This window comes from Oncorhynchus nerka, linkage group LG7 (genome assembly GCF_034236695.1).
Source record: "Oncorhynchus nerka isolate Pitt River linkage group LG7, Oner_Uvic_2.0, whole genome shotgun sequence".
Classification (NCBI taxonomy): domain Eukaryota; kingdom Metazoa; phylum Chordata; class Actinopteri; order Salmoniformes; family Salmonidae; genus Oncorhynchus; species Oncorhynchus nerka.
Window position 1 is genome coordinate 51186012 of NC_088402.1, and position 17726 is coordinate 51203737.

Consider the following 17726-nt stretch of genomic DNA (forward strand, 5'->3'; position numbering starts at 1 on the left):
GAATGGCTTATAATTCGGTGTAACAGGCCTACTTTTCAATCTCAACACTGTAATTGTATTCATCCTAAATGCCCCCACCTTTAGATAGCTAGGCTAAATGTTGTCTCGTTTGTGTGCTGTATGTCAGGCCCCAACCTGCATCACACGTTCATAGTGCAGTAATACCATGTGGTTGTTTTCTATTAGGCTACACCTCCACTTTTTGGACTTTGTTTTCTTTTCACCAGTTATTGACATAAAAAGTAAATATCAATGAGTGTCAGAGTGGGTGGGCTTAAATCTGTGTCCACATTATGGCGCAGTGAGTGTGTATGGCTGAAATTATTTTTATGACTGCAGGGTCCTGTTTCAATCACTGGCGTCAGGCAGGCGCACGACACGAACTCAAAAGTATTTCACCTTCTGCATATCGCCGTAAATATTGCGAACAACATAACTAGGCTACAACAACTTTTTGAGTTTTAATTTTCCATCAACCTAATAGAAGCGTACGGTTCTAGTATCCTTCACTTGTGACTTTGAGAAGGCGTCTCTGTTGGACCTGTAGGACCTAGGCTACAGTCATTTTTTTTCACTCAGCGTAAGTAATGGAAGAAATACTAAATATATTTTTAGCGATTGGTTAAGTAACCTATCGGGTTTTCCTAGTTGGTGGACATTATTGCATACATGTGAATGTTTTGGTAGCTTACATTGATACATTGTTACTTTTTTTCCGGGCTCCACATTTTGGATTTAATCATAATAACACGCTACTTTTTTCTCCCTGAATGCGTTGCGATGATGTCATCGACTCTACATTTCCTCCAGTTATGGCGGAGCTGAAGTTTTCTAACTTGTCGTGGTAAGTTTGCTCTGACAGTGCCATTAATTCTGCACAAAATTGGATTTCAGCTGTCGTCTTTCTCCCGTTCCATTTCACTGCGAGTCTTGTTGGAGTCAGTAATTATTGTGATAGGAAAATGGTGATGTGTAAAGTTTCGGTTGCTGTTGGAGTTAGGATCGTACGGGAAATGGGCCTAGATGGGCTGTTGTCATATTTTATACAGCGTGGCATTGTTTATGCTACTTCAATCTAACAGTCTCTAGAGGAAATGTTGAGTTAACCTTGCAAATTATAGGACTGAGAATTCAGTCATTTCTACCACTATTCTCCTCCACAAATGTATTGACTTATCTTGTGAAATGTATATAATACATTCTTTGCATTATATTCCCATTCTATAACACATTGAGATTTGTGTAGTATATCCAGGTTACTTTATAGAACATGTTTAGTTATTGCATTGCATACATTTTCACACTGTAATGTAGTAAGTAGGCCTGTGAACCGATTGTGATAAATCTAAGGGAAGTGTTTTGCTTTCGGTGTTTGTTCAAGAACGTCAGCTCTGCGCAGTGTTGCGCAAAGGAGGGAACGGGCCAAAAATAATCTGTTACCGGATGACTACGCGAGCGTTGCAAAATAAATGTAGAAATCTATGTTATTCAATTATTGCACCCACACTGCTCGCGCACGTCAACGAGCGTCTGCGTTGCCAAGGGCAAAAATAGAACTCCTTTCTATTTCTGACACAGATTGGTTTATAGAAGCAGGTACCCACGTGCCATCTCCTCACTGGTTATACCCACGTGGGTGATTGAAAGACGAACTGTGTTGCTGGTCGGTGTAGTAATACTATGAAAGTTTAGATGCCAATCACCATATAAATTCAAAGATGAAAAAGCCTGGAAGGAGGAGAGATGATGACTAGAAACGATTCGGTTCACCGTTTTATGTGTGGATTAATTGTCAGAGTAGAGGACCTTGTGCATTTCATGTAAAATAACAACTCAATGTTTATATCCCAGGACAAATTAGCTAGCAACAGCATGCTAGCTAAATATGACAAATTACCATAAATGTTTAATGCTTTTCGATCTGTTCCCAAATTAATATAATTCGTTCAGAGTTTGTTTTGATATTTTAATCTACGTGTCGTGATCGCGTTTGGTGTAGGGGGACAAAATAAATGTATGCACGATGGCGCATGATGGCGAACGCGCACAGCCGGTTTGGGTTCCGTGTAAAATAGAAATCAGTTCTATTTCTGACGCAGATCATGCTGCAAGTCCTGCCTCTCCCATCTCCTCATTGGTTTATAGAAGCAGGTACCCACGTGCCATCTCCTCATTGGTTATACCCACGTAGGTGACTGAAAGACGAACGAGGTCAGTGGCGGTAATGCACTTAATTTATGAAAGTTGCCAATTGCAATATAAACTCAAGAGAAGAAAAGCCTGGAAGGAAGAGAGATGACTAGAAACGATTTGGTTGAATGTTTTATGTGTGGATTAATTGGCGGAGTAGAGGACCTTGTGCTTTTCAGGTGAAATAACAATTCAATGTTTATATCCCAGGACAAATTATCTAGCAAGTTCAAGCTAACTTGCTAAATTGCCATAAATGTTTAATGCTTTTCGACCTGTCCCCAAATTAATATAATTGGTTCAGAGTTTGTTTTGATACTTTAACCTGCGTGTCGTGATCGCATTTGGTGTGGAGGGACAAAATACATTTATGCACGATGGCGCACGCGCGCAGCCGGTTTGGGTCCCGTGTTAGGCTTGTGTCCTTTCACTAAACATTCCACCAATGTGTATGTGTTCACTAGATGACTGACAGGGGGCGCTATTCTGAAGTTACTGTCTGCCATTTTGATACTCCTGATAAGGAAAAGCTTCTATAATAATTCATGGGAATTTACAGTATCAATGTAAAAAAAAATACATGCATTTAGTTATTTTCATTTTTTTGTAGTGGGGACTGCAAACATAAGAACTCTATTAAAAATGTCAATGTTTTAAAAAATGTATTGGCTTCTGTTCAGTTCATACAATTGTATGTATTGTTTTAAAAAAAGTATGCATTAGAGTGTCTGTAATAGGATTTTTTTTTATCTTCCAAAACCTGTGGCTGTTGAAATTAAAGCAACACAATGTCGATTACTATAATGTAAAGCTGGAGAAGCTAATGCATCCCATAATAATGTTTTTAATATTGCTGACCAATTTAAAGGTCAATCTGTTGTACAGTTACTTCCACTTGAAGCCAGTAAAAAGAAATTGCAATAGTCAAGATCAATACATTTCTCTTAGTACAATAAACCTAGGAACTCTCTTAAGACAATAGATTGCAGTCAGAGTGCAGTATAACTGCAGTATGCTGCAAATACTGCGTCCCAAATAACACAGTTTTTTATTGCAGTAATTTTGCAATATTTCTGCAGTAGTAACCTCAGTCTGCAGATAGACATTATTGAGCTAAAAGCTTAACGCGCTGCATGTCCCGCTCCCATTTACTCATTGTTTTTCCGCGAGCATACTAACCTACGTGGGTGATTGAGAGATGAACGAGGTCCACAAACTAGTCCAGTTGGTGGCGGTAATGCTAATGCACCTTTAAAATTGGTCTCCAACCACCATATAAAATCCACAGAAGAAGAGCAAGAAGAAAGATGAACGAGGATAGATGAATCAAAGAAAACAAACTAAAACCTAAAGTAGGTTTCCCCTTTTATCTGTGGATTAATTGTCGGGGTAGAGAACACACAATTTTGTATGACTCAGAATTTGTTTAAATTCGAAGAAGATCCAGCTAAAAAAAGGAACATACCCACTGGGCACATGCTGGTTGAATCAATGTTGTTTCTATATAACCTTAATGAAATTACGTTGAACCAATGTGGAATAGACGTTGAATTGACGTCTGTGCCCAGTGGGTATGCATTTCAGGTAAAATAACAACCCAATGTTTATCTCCCAGGACAAGTTAGCTAGCAACACCAAGCTAGCTAAATATCCATGACCGTTTTCATGTGTGTTTCAACCTGTCCCCAAATTAATATAGTTGGTTCACATTTGGTTTTGGTATTTTAACCTCCATCGCGCACGCATGTTGATTTTGTCCATCCACACCAGATGCGATCATGACACACAGGTTAAAATGCACAGATTAAAAGGCAAACCTAGTTTGTTTTTAGTTATTAATTAAAGATAACTATCTCATCCTTTATCTTTCAAGCATCCATGTGGGTTTGTATCTTCCTGATACCCAATAACTTGCAGCGTGTGGAGCGTCTCAAATGGAACCAAATTCTATTTTAGCGCTTGGCTATACAGACGCTTATTCACATGTGCGATCTGCGTCAGTGAAATGATTGAATAACATGTATGTGTACAGTTATTTTGCAACGCTCGCGCACACAACGTGGCTGGTGAGGCTTGCATGTTAGGTTTACTTTCGCGGGAATAGAAATTGTGGTGGTGCATTGTATAACTTGTTGCTTCTGAACTGCATTTTGCCTAGCCATGCATATTGAAAACAACAACTTTTTTATTTTTTATTTCACCTTTATTTAACCAGTTAAGCTAGTTCAGAACAAGTTTTAATTTACAACTGCGACCTGGCCAAGATAAAGCAAAGCAGTGCGACAGAAACAACAACACAGAGTTACACATGGAATAAACAAGCATACAGTCAATAACACAATGGAGAAAAAAAGAAAGTGTGTGCAAATGAGGTAAGGCAATAAATAGGCCATAGTAGCAAAGAAATTACAATTTAGCAGATTAACACTGGAGTGATAGATGAGCAGATGATGATGAGCAGTTGATGGTGTGTAAGTAGTGATACTGGTGTGCAAAAGAGCAGTAAAGTAAATAAAAACAATATGAGGGATGGCAGCAGAGAACTGGAAGGTCACTGGCAGCAAAGAACTGGAAGGAAAGGCAGGCAAAGGAGGTGTTGGCTTTGGGGATGACCAGTGAGATATACCTGCTGGAGCGCGTGCTACGGATGGGTGTTGTTATCGTGACCAGTGAGCTGAGATAAGGCGGAGCTTTACCTAGCATAGACTTATAGATGACCTGGAGCCAGTGGGTCTGGCGACGAATATGTAGCGAGGGCCAGCCGACTAGAGCATACAGGTCGCAGTGGTGGGTAGTATAAGGCGCTTTGGTAACAAAACGGATGGCACTTCTTAGTGAGTCCAATAAATAAACACAATCTTTGTCACAATTTGTCTTTGTAGTGCTGGATGACGCTAGACTGGCTAACACCTAACACTTAAAGTCTGATGTTGTTGGCACAGTGCGTTGATAATGAAGGAGGCTGTGGTTGACTCTCTTTTGTGTCTTTCTCACTCAAACACCAACAAGCACAGCCAAACACAGTCCCCGAGCAATCCCAACAACGAGGTCTCAACCCCCGAGGATTTTTGTTGTTGTTCAAAGAACCAATCAAACCTGTTGCACAATTTCTGAGTGAATATTGCATTAACTAGTGGCCTCCTTTCCAGACCAGTGTGGTCACAGCTCTCCCTGCACTGTGGGTCATGTCAGCTAGGCTAGGATGACACTGCATTGTCTGCATGAAGGCAGCTGGAGGAGTATCAATGTCCATTTCTCGAACAAGTGCGATTGCTCCTGCCCCAGTGACAAAGCCTGCTTATGGCAGGGACTGGAAAAATTATATTTCATTGGCATTCGTTGCTGGTCCACTCACTTCCTACCCTGTACATTTTGAACACAACTCCAACTGAGGTATGGTGGTCTCATCGGCTATGGTCGTGTACCTGTTGAGTAGGCCCTTGGTTTTGTGTTGTGACCTGTGAACCTTGTGGGGTTAAAGTTTACAACAGTAGTCAATCATCTCTGTCATGTCAACTGTTCTTTGTTTAAGTTGTTTCTCTTGTGTCCACACGACCAGAGACAGTATTTACATTTCTTGTGTTTATGTGTGCTGCTGCATTTGTATTGAAAACAAGATCGAAGCAGGTGCATATTTGTAGTCAAATGGGCCAAAGGGCTTGTTGTTACAATTTGATGAGATCTATCAACTAGAAAGTGCTCTTGTTTTCAGATAATTATTGATTGCAATGAGGATTATTTACCACCACAGACAGATGCACTCAGCCAGCTGTATAAGGAAATAAGCAAACAGGAAACCACTCACCCAGGTGCGGCGCTCCTAGTGGCCAGAGACTATAATGCAGGGAAACATATCAGTTCTTCCAAATCTCTATCCACATGTTAAATGTGCAACCAGAGGGAAAACATTTTTCGATCAACTGTACTCCACACACAGAGATGCGTACAGAGCTCGCCCTCCATTTGGTAAATCCGACCACCACTCTATCCTCTTGATTCCTGCTTACAAGCAAACATGAAAGCAGGAAGCACCAGTGACTCTGGGTCTATAAAAAAATGGTCTGATGAAGGAGATGCTAAACTACAGGACTGTTTTGCTATCACAGACTGGAACATGTTCCGGGATTCTTCCGATGACAATGAGGAATACACCACATCAGTCACTGGTTTATCAATAAGTGCATTGAGGACGTCATCCCCATAGTGACTGTACGTACACACCCCAACCAGAAGCCATGGATTACAGGCAACATTCACACTGAGCTAAATGGTAGAGCTGCCACTTCCAAGGTGCGGAACTCTAACCCGGAAGCTTACAAGAAATCCCGCTATGCCCTGCGATAAACCATCAAACAGGCAAAGTGTCAATACAGGGCTAAGATTGAATCATACTACACCGGCTCCGACGCTCATCGGCTGTGGCAGGGCTTGTAAACTATTACAGACTACAAAGGGAAGCACAGCCGCGAGCTGCCCAGTGACACGAGGCTACCAGACGAGCTAAATCATTTCTATGCTCGCTTCGAGGCAAGCAACACTGAGGCATGCATGAGAGCATCAGCTGTTCTGGACGACTGTGTGATCACGCTCTCCGTAGCCGACATGAGTAACACCTTTAAACAGGTCAACATTCACAAGGCTGCGGGGGCAGATGGATTACCAGGACGTGTGCTCCGGGCATGTGCTGACCAACTGGCAGGTGTCTTCACTGACATTTTCAACATGTCCCTGATCTGTAATACCAACATGCCTCAAGCAGACCACCATAGTCCCTGTGCCCAAGAACACAAAGGCAACCTACCTAAATGACTACAGACCCACGTGGCACTCACGTCCATAGCCATGAAGTGCTCTGAAAGGCTCATAATGGCTAACCTCAACACCATTATCCCAGAAACCCTAGACCCAATCCAATTTGCATACCGCCCCAACAGATCCACAGATGATGCAATCTCTATTGCACTCCACACTGCCCTTTCCCACCTGGACAAAAGGAACACCTATGTGAGAAAGCTATTCATTGACTACAGCTCAGTGTTCAACATCATAGTACCCTCAAAGCGCATCACTAAGCTAAGGATCCTGGGACTAAACACCTCCCTCTGCAACTGGATCCTGGACTTCCTGGCGGGCCGCTCCCAGGTGGGGAGGGTAGGTAGCAACACATCTGCCATGCTGATCCTCAACACTGGAGCTCCCCAGGGGTGCGTGCTCAGTCCCCTCCTGTACTCCCTGTTCACCCACGACTGCATGGGCATGCACGACTCCAACACCATTAAGTTTGCTGACGACACAACATCACCGACCATGACGAGACAGCCTATAGGGAGGAGGTCAGAGAACTGGCTGAGTGGTGCCAGAATAACAACCTATCCCTCAGTAACCAAGATCAAGGAGATGATTGTGGACTACAGGAAAAGGAGCACCGAGCACGCCCCCATTCTCATCGACGGGGCTGTAGTGGAGCAGGTTGAGAGCTTCAAATTCCTTGGTGTCCACATCAACAACAAACTAGAATGGTCCGAACACACCAAGACAATCATGAAGAAGGCCCGACAAAGCCTATTCCCCCTCAGGAAACTAAAAAGATTTGGCATGGGTCCTGAGATCCTCAAAAGGTTCTACAGCTGCAACATCGAGAGCATCCTGACCGGTTGCATCACTGTCTGGTACGGCAATTGCTCGGCTTCCGTCCGCAAGGCACTTCAGAGGGTAGTGCGTCTGGCCCAGTACATCACTGGGGCAAAGCTGCCTGCCATCCAGGACCTCTACACCAGGCGGTGTCAGAGGAAGGCCCTGAAAATTGTCAAAGACCCCAGCCACCCCAGTCATAGACTGTTCTCTCTACTACCGCATGGCAAGCGGTACCGGAGTGCCAAGTCTAGGACAAAAAGGCTTCTCAACAGTTTTTACCCCCAAGCCATAAGACTCCTGAACAGGTAACCAAATGGTTACCCAGACTATTTGCACTGTGCCCCCCCCCCCAACCCCTCTTTTACACTGCTGCTACTCTCTGTTCATCTTATATGCATAGTCACTTTAACTATACTTTCATGTACATACTACCTCAATTGGCCCGACCAACCAGTGCTCCCGCACATTGGCTAACCGGGCTATCTGCATTGTGTCCCACCACCCGCCAACCCCTCTTTTTACGCTACTGCTACTCTCTGTTCATCATATATGCATAGTCACTTTAACCATATCCACATGTACATACTACCTCAATAAGCCTGACTAACCGGTGTCTGTATATAGCCTTGCTACTCTTATTTTCAAATGTCTTTTTACTGTTGTTTTATTTCTTTACTTACCTACACACACACACACACACACACACACACACACACACACACACACACACATACTTTTTGTCCCTCCACACTATTGATTAGAGCCTGTAAGTAAGCATTTCACTGTAAGGTCTACACCTGTTGTATTCGGCACACGTGACAAATAAACTTTGATTTGACACAAATATGCTATTTGAAGCGTTTCTTTCCAAAATGCATTATATCCATTTTCAGATAGGTTGGTAAATTAGTTTTTATTGTTTTTTTTTTCCACTATCTAATCATGGCAACGGAATTGTTCAGAAATATATATATTTGTTCAAAATGTATTTTTATGAATCAATACAGTAATATGAGATCTGTATGTAAAATATTTACATTGGACATTTTAGTCATTTAGCACATGCTCCTATCCAGACCGACTTACAGTTTGTGCATTCATCTTAAGATAGCTAGATGAGACATCCACATATCACAGTCAAATATACAGTATACAAACATTCCATTCCAGCTAAACAATGAATATACCGCGTTTTGCCCCCCCAAAATATTTTTGATACACTCCTAAAATCTGGCAATCAAAAATCTGAGAACAGTAATACAGTTGAAGTCGAAAGTTAACATACACTTAGGTTGGAGTCATTAAAACTCGTTTTTCAACCACTTCACAAATTTCGTGTTAACAAACTATAGTTTTTGCAAGTTGGTTAGGACATCTACTTTGTGCACGACACAAGTAATTTTTCCAACAATTGTTTTCAGACAGATTATTTCACTTATAATTCACTGTATCACAATTCCAGTGGGTCAGAAGTTTACATACACTAAGTTGACTGTGCCTTTAAACAGTTTGGAAAATTCCAGAAAATGACTTCCAAAGTTGTGGCAAAATGGCTTAAGGACAACAAAGTCAAGGTATTGGAGTTGCCAACACAAAGCTCTGACCTCAATCCTGTAGAAAATCTGTGGGCAGACCTGAAAAAGTGTGTGCGAGCAAGGCGGTCTACAAACCTGACTCAGTTACACCAGCTCTGTCAGGAGGAATGGGCCAAAATTCACCCAACTTAGTGTGTGTGGGAAGCTTGTGGAAGGCTACCTCAAGCATTTGACTCAAGTTAAACAATTTAAAGGCAATGCTACCAAATATGAATTAAGTGTATTGTGGCGTATAGCAGGTCAGCCACCAGCAGGAGACTCGTCGAGGACTGGTAACAGATGGAGAACACATCACAAGGTTGATGGCTCCATCTGCTGGATGTGCCAGGTCTCGACGGGCTCTCCAAACCCCAAGAAATGCAAGCTAGGGTTCGAGGAGGTGGAGTACCTGGGGTATTTGATCGGACGGGGGAACGTCAAGCCCCAGGAGAGGAAGGTTCAAACTGTGCGTGACTGGTCTGTTCCACGCACCAAGACACAGGTCAAGTCCTTCCTGGAACTGGCAGGATACTATAGCCGGTTTATCCCCAACTTTGCGGCTATAGCTCACCGATATAACCAGGGCCCGCCTCCCGAAAACAGTGAAATGGACGGACGAGACAGAAGCGCTGTGCTCCCATCCGATTCTGATAACGCCTGATTTCCAGGTGCCGATGGTGGTCCAGATGGATGCATGTGATACGGGACTAGGGGCCGTTCTGTCCCAGATACACGAGGGGGAGGAGCACCCCATCATGTACATCAGCCAAAAGCTGATGCCTAAGGAAAATAAATAGCCGGGAAGTGGGCGCTAGACACTCTCAAGTATTACCTGCTAGGTCCCCACTTCACCCTGGTCACGGACCATGCTCCCCTGGTCTGGCTGGCCCGGGGAAAGGACACGAACGATCGGGTCACCAGGTGGTTCTTGTCCCTTCAACACTTCTCTTTTTCAGTTGTGCACAGGTCAGGGGCGAAGCATGGAAACGCGGATGCCCTATCGAGAAGGGAGACTTATGACAGTCCACTCCCCGACAGAGCTAAGGGGGGGGTTGTGTGGCGTACGGCAGGTCAGCCACCAGGGGGAGACTCGTCGAGGTCTGGTGACAGATGGAGTATACATCACGTGGTGATGGCTCCATCTGCTGGACGTGCCAGGTCTCGATGGGCTCTCCAGCCAGGACTAATTGGGTCTGATTGGGAGCTGGTGAGTAATCAAGGACGGATTGCTCACCAGCTGTGCAAGGCCCATAAAGCTGCCAGAAGGGCAGTACACAGGGGAGGAATGGGGGGGGGGGGGGGGGAGAGAAAGAGAAAGAGAAAGTGTTGTGTTGTGTTGTGTTGTGTTGTGTTGTGTTGTGTTATTGTTAACGGTTGCAGAGGTAATAAGAGGGAGTTCAGTTTTGTGCCCGACAGGGAACATCCAGACCCGGAATCCCAGAAGACGGCATCCCGGAGAGGATCTCATAGGGGAGACATATCCTTTTCTTTTTTATATTTTATTCAAATAAACACCCTTGAAACTGAGCTTATTCTTCTCTGTCCGTGTCTGATCTGGTTAAACGTCTTGACCAAATCCCCTGGTCTGCCACAGTCAACTTCTGACCCACTGGAAATGTGATGAAAGAAATAAAAGCTGAAATAAATAATTCTCTCTTACTATTCTGACATTTCACATTCTTAAAATACATTTGTGATCCTAACTGACCTAAGACGGGGACTTTTCACTCTGATTAAATGTCAGGAATTGTGAAAAACTGAGTTTAAATGTATTTGGCTCAGGTGTATGTAAACTTCCGACTTCAACTGTATGTTACACACACATGAAGCGCTCATTTTTGGTGAAAAAAAACACAAATATGATCAATTATAGCATTTTGGAAATAAACTCTTAATTTGTGCTTTGATTTTGAATCTTTGCAGGTGCTTTGTTTTGTGTGTGTTGATATGTAGCAGATGTGCTGGTGAACCACGCTTGCATGATGAGTAACCTTGCCTTAAGGTTTGCATTTGCTACCTGAGCTAATTATAGGGAGGAGACTCGATTTCGAAGTATTCAAACCCATTCGGTTATAAATATATCGATTTTTGTCACAAAACACATTTTCTCACCCAACATGTAACCTCACACAACTTTACTTGCTCTAAACAGAGTCATCCAGTGTCATGTGTAGAAACCTTGCCTAGTTCACAGTCTACTGACATGGCTGACCTCTAGTGTAGCCTGATATTTCTCTGTGTCCCCAGAGCCCTGAGAGCACTAGTGTTTGCTGATGGAGCACCTCCAGGGAGCGTGGAAGACCCTGAGCAACGGCTTTGGAATGAAGGACTCTGTGTTCGAGGGCCCCTGCCTCTCCCCCACCATGGTTCAGGGCTTTCCCTACCAGCGCCGCTCCTCAGACGACAGCAAGATCCCCGACTCTAAGACCAGCAGCACCATCCGAGTCTACCTCCCCAACCAGCAGCGCACCGTGGTGAGTCTAATAGAATATTAATGTTGTAACTAACGGTACATTTCATTTGAAGAGCCTTTCAAAACACCCAAAGACACTGGACACATGGAGACACAATGAAAACAGTAGTTCAGAGGACAGGGAGTGAGTGGGATTACTGAAACAACAACAACACACTGTTGTACTGCTGTTGTTTTGAGAGTGCTTAATTAACTGAGTCACCTAAGTGTGGCAGTTTATTGGTGGAAAATTGCTGCCTAAATTGATTGTCACCATCATACAGAGACACAGACCATTATCCCAAATCATCCCATTATCCCAAAATATAATGTATTATGCACATGTTTGTGTTTTAACTAGTCACATTAAGTGTTGTTGTTGTTAAGTGTGTTTGTTGTGGTCCCCCAGGTGAACGTGAGGCCAGGTATGACCCTGCACAGCTGCCTGATCAAAGCGCTGAAGGTGCGGGGTCTGCAGCCGGAGTGCTGTGCTGTCTTCAGACTGCACCCAGGACAGAGGAGGTATGCACTAGGCACTGGAGAGGGAGATCAGAGTGGTGTCACTGGCTCTCTCCACAGTGTCAGTGACAGTTATCCCTAACCACTGACACAGGGTCAGATATTATTTCACCCGCCTAATATTTAAAGCTAGGATTGAGAGTGGGACAATCTGACCTTAGATCTGTGGTTAGGGGAAACTTATAAAAACATTTTTCAGCCACGTGGATAAACTTTTCTGCAAAAAGCTTTCTACAGCTATTCCACCTTTCAGGTTAAGACGTATTGAATGACCTTTTCTTGTCTTGGTCTGTAGTCTCCAGTAGGTGTTACCTTACTAAATGTGTCATGTCCCTTTTCTAACAGTAAAAAGTCACGTATGGATTGGAATACCGACTCTACCTCACTAATTGGGGAAGAACTGCTGGTGGAAGTGTTAGATCATGTCCCCTTGACGACGCACAACTTTGTAAGTAGCCCATACATAATTTTACACCATCCACCCAGGCCGTTACTATTGACTGGAAAATAAATAAGTACTTAATTCTCCTCTTTTAACTTTCAGGTTCGGAAAACATTTCTTAAGTTGGCCTTCTGCGATATATGCCAGAAGTTCCTTTTGAACGGCTTCCGTTGCCAAACATGCGGCTACAAATTCCATGAGCATTGCAGCACCAAAGTGCCCACGATGTGTGTGGATTGGAGCAACATCAGACAGCTCCTGTAAGTCTCCTCTCCTCTCTACTGTGCAGAGCAAAACAAAAAGTCTGCCAACACCCAACTGTTTGTATTGAATAGCCAGAACACTTACAAAACAATATGAATGTTAAGTACAACTATATATCAATCGGTGAATAAAGGATGCTATGAACATTCTAGCATAGGGGATAAATTAATGTACTGCTCTCACAGTCTGCATTGTTGATAGCTATTCAGAACAAATAGATACAAATGACATGTTCTACAAAGGAAACCTCCAATTGATGAGAACAGTGTTGTCAGGATAAAGTGTAACCTCTGTTGATATGGTTTATGTAGTAGAGTACTTTATAGGGACCTAGTTTTGCATACAGGCACTGGAAATAGAGAATTGTTTTGCATACAGGCACTGGAAATAGAGAATTGTTTTGCATACAGGCACTGGAAATAGAGAATTGTTTTGCATACAGGCACTGGAAATAGAGGCACTGGAAATAGAGAATGTTTTGCATACAGGCACTGGAAATAGAGAATTGTTTTGCATACAGGCACTGGAAATAGAGAATTGTTTTGCATACAGGCACTGGAAATAGAGAATTGTTTTGCATACAGGCACTGGAAATAGAGAATTGTTTTGCATACAGGCACTGGAAATAGAGAATTGTTTTGCATGCAGGCACTGGAAATAGAGAATTGTTTTGCATGCAGGTTTTAGAACTCCATATTTCAACAGTAAGCATGTATAGATGGCTATCACTGGCAATGAAGGGATACATGGCTCATTTTATCTGGCAACCTTCCATGGTCCTTTTTTATCCTGAAGTATTTTCAACAGATCTACAGTTGAAGTCGGAAGTATACATACACTTAGGTTGGAGTCATTAAAACTAGTTTTCCAACCACTCCACAAAATTTCTTGTTAACAAACTATAGTTTTGGCAAATGTACTTTGTGCGTGACACAAGTACATTTTCCAACAATTGTTTACAGACAGATTATTTCACTTATACTTCATGTATCACAATTCCAGTGGGTCAGAAGTTTACATACACTAAGTTGACTGTGCCTTTAAACAGCTTGGAAAATTCCAGAAAATGATGTCATGGCTTTAGCAGCTTCTGATAGGCTAATTGACATAATTTGAGTCAATTGGAGGTGTACCTATGGATGTATTTCAAGGCCTACCTTCAAACTCAGTGCCTCTTTGCTTGACATCATGGGAAAATCAAAAGAACTCAGCCAAGACCTCAGAAAATAAATTGTAGACCTCCACAAATCTGGTTCATCCATGGGAGCAATTTCCAAACGCCTGAAGGTACCACGTTCATCTGTACAAACAATAGTATGCAAGTATAAACACCATGGGGCCACGCAGCCGTCATACCGCTCAAGAAGGAGACAAGTTCTGTCTCCTAGAGATGAACATACTTTGGTGCGAAAAGTGCAAATCAATCCCAGAACAACAGCAAAGGACCTTGTGAAGATACTGGAGGAAACGGATACAAAGGTATCTATATCCACAGTAAAACAAGTCCTATATCGACATAACCTGAAAGGCCGCTCAGCAAGGAAGTGCACATGGGGACAAAGATTGTACTTTTTGGAGAAATGTCCTCTGGTCTGATGAAACAAAAATAGAACTGTTTGGCCATAATGACCATCATTATGTTTGGAGGAAAAAGGAGGAGGCCTGCAAGACGAAGAATACCATCCCAACCGTGAAGCACGGGGGAGACAGCATCATGTTGTGGGGGTGCTTTGCTGCAGGAGGACTGGTGGACTTCACAAAATAGATGGCATCATGAGGAGGAAAATTGTGTGGATATATTGAAGCAACATCTCAAGACATCAGTCAGGAACTTAAAGCGTGGTCTCAAATGGACAATGACCCCTAGCATACTTCCAAAGTTGTGGCAAAATGGCTTAAGGACAACAAAGTCAAGGTATTGGAGTGACCATCACAAAGCCCTGACCTAAATCCAATAGAAAATCTGTGGGCAGAACTGAAAAAGCATGTGCGAGCAAGGAGGCCTACAATCCTGAGTCAGTTACAACCGCTCTGTCGGGAGGAATGGGCCAAAATTCAGCCAACTTATTGAGGGAAGCTTGTGGAAGGCTACCACCGACACGTTTGACCCAAGTTAAAACATTTAAAGGCAATGCTACCAAATACTAATTTAGTGTATGTAAACTTCTGACCCTCTGAGGGTGTGATGAAAGAAATAAAAGCTGAAATAAATAATTCTCTCTACTATTATTCTGACATTAAACATTCTTAAGATAAAGTGGTGATCCTACCTGACCTAAGACAGGGAATTTTTACTCTGATTAAATGTCAGGAATTGTGAAAAACTGTGTTTAAATGTATTTGGCTCAGGTGTGTGTAAACTTCCGACTTCAACTGTTTCTCTCTGTCTCTGTCTCTCTTGTTCTCTCTCTCTCTAGGTTGTTCCCTACACCAGGTGAAAGTGGGGGTCCATCTCTTCCTCCTCTTACATCTCGACGAATGAGAGAATCACTATCCCGATTCCCTAGCAGGTACGGCCACACCTCCTGTTCCTGACCTATCACCTCTGATCCCTGAGTGATATTGGCCCCATGGACCACTTTCACCATGACACTGTGAGCAAGGTTAACTCCGGGCAGCAATACAAGCATCAGCAATTAGACAACAACAGACGTTCAGTAAAAGTCTTCCTATTGACTTACTATTTAACATCGACTAAGGGTTGCGTGTGGTAGTCATTTATTTAACTACAGTAAGTTGAGGTAAGTACTTTGGCTCTTGGAGTTAATGGTGGTCAAATGCTAAGGGTTCTTAGGTTGTCATGCTTGACTGGCCCTCAGCTGATGCAGCTGTAAGTTGTAAAGCACCTTAACTTGTGCCTCAAACTGAATTAAAGCCTGTTTTTGATTACGTCTCCAGCTTTATGAAGCTTTCCCTGTCCAGGGGGCTGATGTAACCAGAGGCGTGAAAAGAGCCCGTGGTTTCAGAAGCATTTAAAACCGTTTAAAAGCACTCCGATCGCCAAAGTAGCTCACACACAGTATCAAGTTGTTCTTTGCAGAACAATCTAAATTGCTCTTTCGAAACAAATTTCTGTTTTGGCCAAAAAAGGGGATTATTTCTCAGAGTGCTTTACACGATAAGAAGTGTGGTGTAATACAGTAATAAGCGCTGTTGTGGTACATCACTCACATGGGGTGCCACTTTCACCAGCAACCGACAATACAGTACAAGAGACTGTCTGGCAGGAGTGTACCAGGGTGAGTCTGGCAAAAATGACGCAACATGGCAGAAATGAAAGTGACAAGCTGCCATCCACCACAACCCTGTGAGACTAATTTGAAGAAGTTTCCGAATGTTCTTATGTGTGAAGTTTTCCCTAACAAGAACTGAGGGTGTATGTAGAATGTGTAAGCATCCGCAGAGCACCTCAATGGCATCTGTCTGAGAACTATCTAAGACTTACAAAAACAACAATAGTAATTATTCAATCATAATAATAATACTATTTTGATCTTTTGATAATCCCCAAAATTGTCATGGTGATATACTAGCTTCCCTGTCCAGGGGGTGTACTTAACTACATCAAGCTGCCTCACAATACTGAAACAGGAGATGCTCATAGGAGCCGTACCGGCTCGCACAAGGTGGTATCCCAACTCCTAAGCATGATGTTCCCCCTGTGTTCACCCCCTAGCTCTCTGCACCGCTACTCAACCCCTCACGCCTTCAACTACACGGCCCCCTACCCACCCACAGGGATCACTCTGTCCCAGAGGCAGCGATCCACCTCCACGCCCAACGTCCACATGGTCAGCACCACCCTGCCTGTCGACAGCAGCATGATTGAGGTAACAACACACCACGGGGGCCCCCAGGGGACTCCTGGATGTCCAGGCAACAATTCTGAAAATAACCTCCCTGCCCGATCTGGCCCTTCTTTACACGCCAGGAATCCCTACCATCCTCCTCTGCCTCACTTCTGTCTACCATCCTCCCCCCTTATGTTTTCTATTAAGTAATCCATCTTGCATGTTTACTTTCCATGATTTTCTTGATTGTGTTCGATATCACTTTCTATATTCTGCACTTACTGTATTCTTTTCTGATTTGTTTTTTATGTCTCCATACCCGGGTGTATTTGGAAAAATTATAACTTGAATGCTGTCTAATATGCCCACCAAATTGAACACCCAGGTAGCACTCTTTCTCTCCTCCCTTACCTTCCTCCACTCTGTCTCCCTTTCCTTCCCTGTCCTCACTGTCCCACTGTGTCGTGCCCTGATTGGGAGTAGCTAGATTGCCTGAATGCCTACCCTAGCTCCTGGTGCAGGCGCTTCTGGCTGAAGAGGAGAGTAGGTATTGTTCGCTTCTCCAACTCTTTTCTTGAGGCGACTTCAGAGAGCCCAGCCAAGGTTAGGAGGCAGAGTGTCTGAGTGTTGTGTGATGAACAACATGGCATGCTTTTACAGTGTCTGTGTCGAACTGAATTATCAAACTGTTGAATGATTAGTGTTCATTTGATATTTGTACAAATGTGACGGAATATTTTCTTGTTTGTTGTCGTAGGAGGCCATGCGTAATCACGAAGCAATGCGTAATCATGACTCCGGTAAGATTTTCGAAAGTTTCTGCTATGCTAAATGGAAACATGTATAACATCCCATAACAA

At 43.2% G+C, this 17726-nt stretch overlaps 1 protein-coding gene across 3 annotated transcripts in view; it reads left to right on the forward strand.

Annotated features, from left to right (window-relative positions):
- Window positions 1–318: 318 nt before the first annotated feature.
- The window catches only part of raf1a (Raf-1 proto-oncogene, serine/threonine kinase a), a 40385-nt gene continuing 22977 nt past the window's right edge, over window positions 319–17726 (forward strand). Inside the window, exons 1-9 of one of the 3 annotated variants that reach the window (XM_029663950.2) lie at window positions 319–580; window positions 811–844; window positions 11646–11872; window positions 12260–12372; window positions 12715–12817; window positions 12914–13071; window positions 15493–15585; window positions 16752–16905; window positions 17624–17666. In XM_029663950.2, coding sequence (XP_029519810.1) covers window positions 11672–11872; window positions 12260–12372; window positions 12715–12817; window positions 12914–13071; window positions 15493–15585; window positions 16752–16905; window positions 17624–17666 — 865 coding nt within the window. In that variant the 5' untranslated portion in view covers window positions 319–580; window positions 811–844; window positions 11646–11671. The other 2 variants (XM_065020587.1, XM_065020588.1) reach the window with 2 other exon arrangements.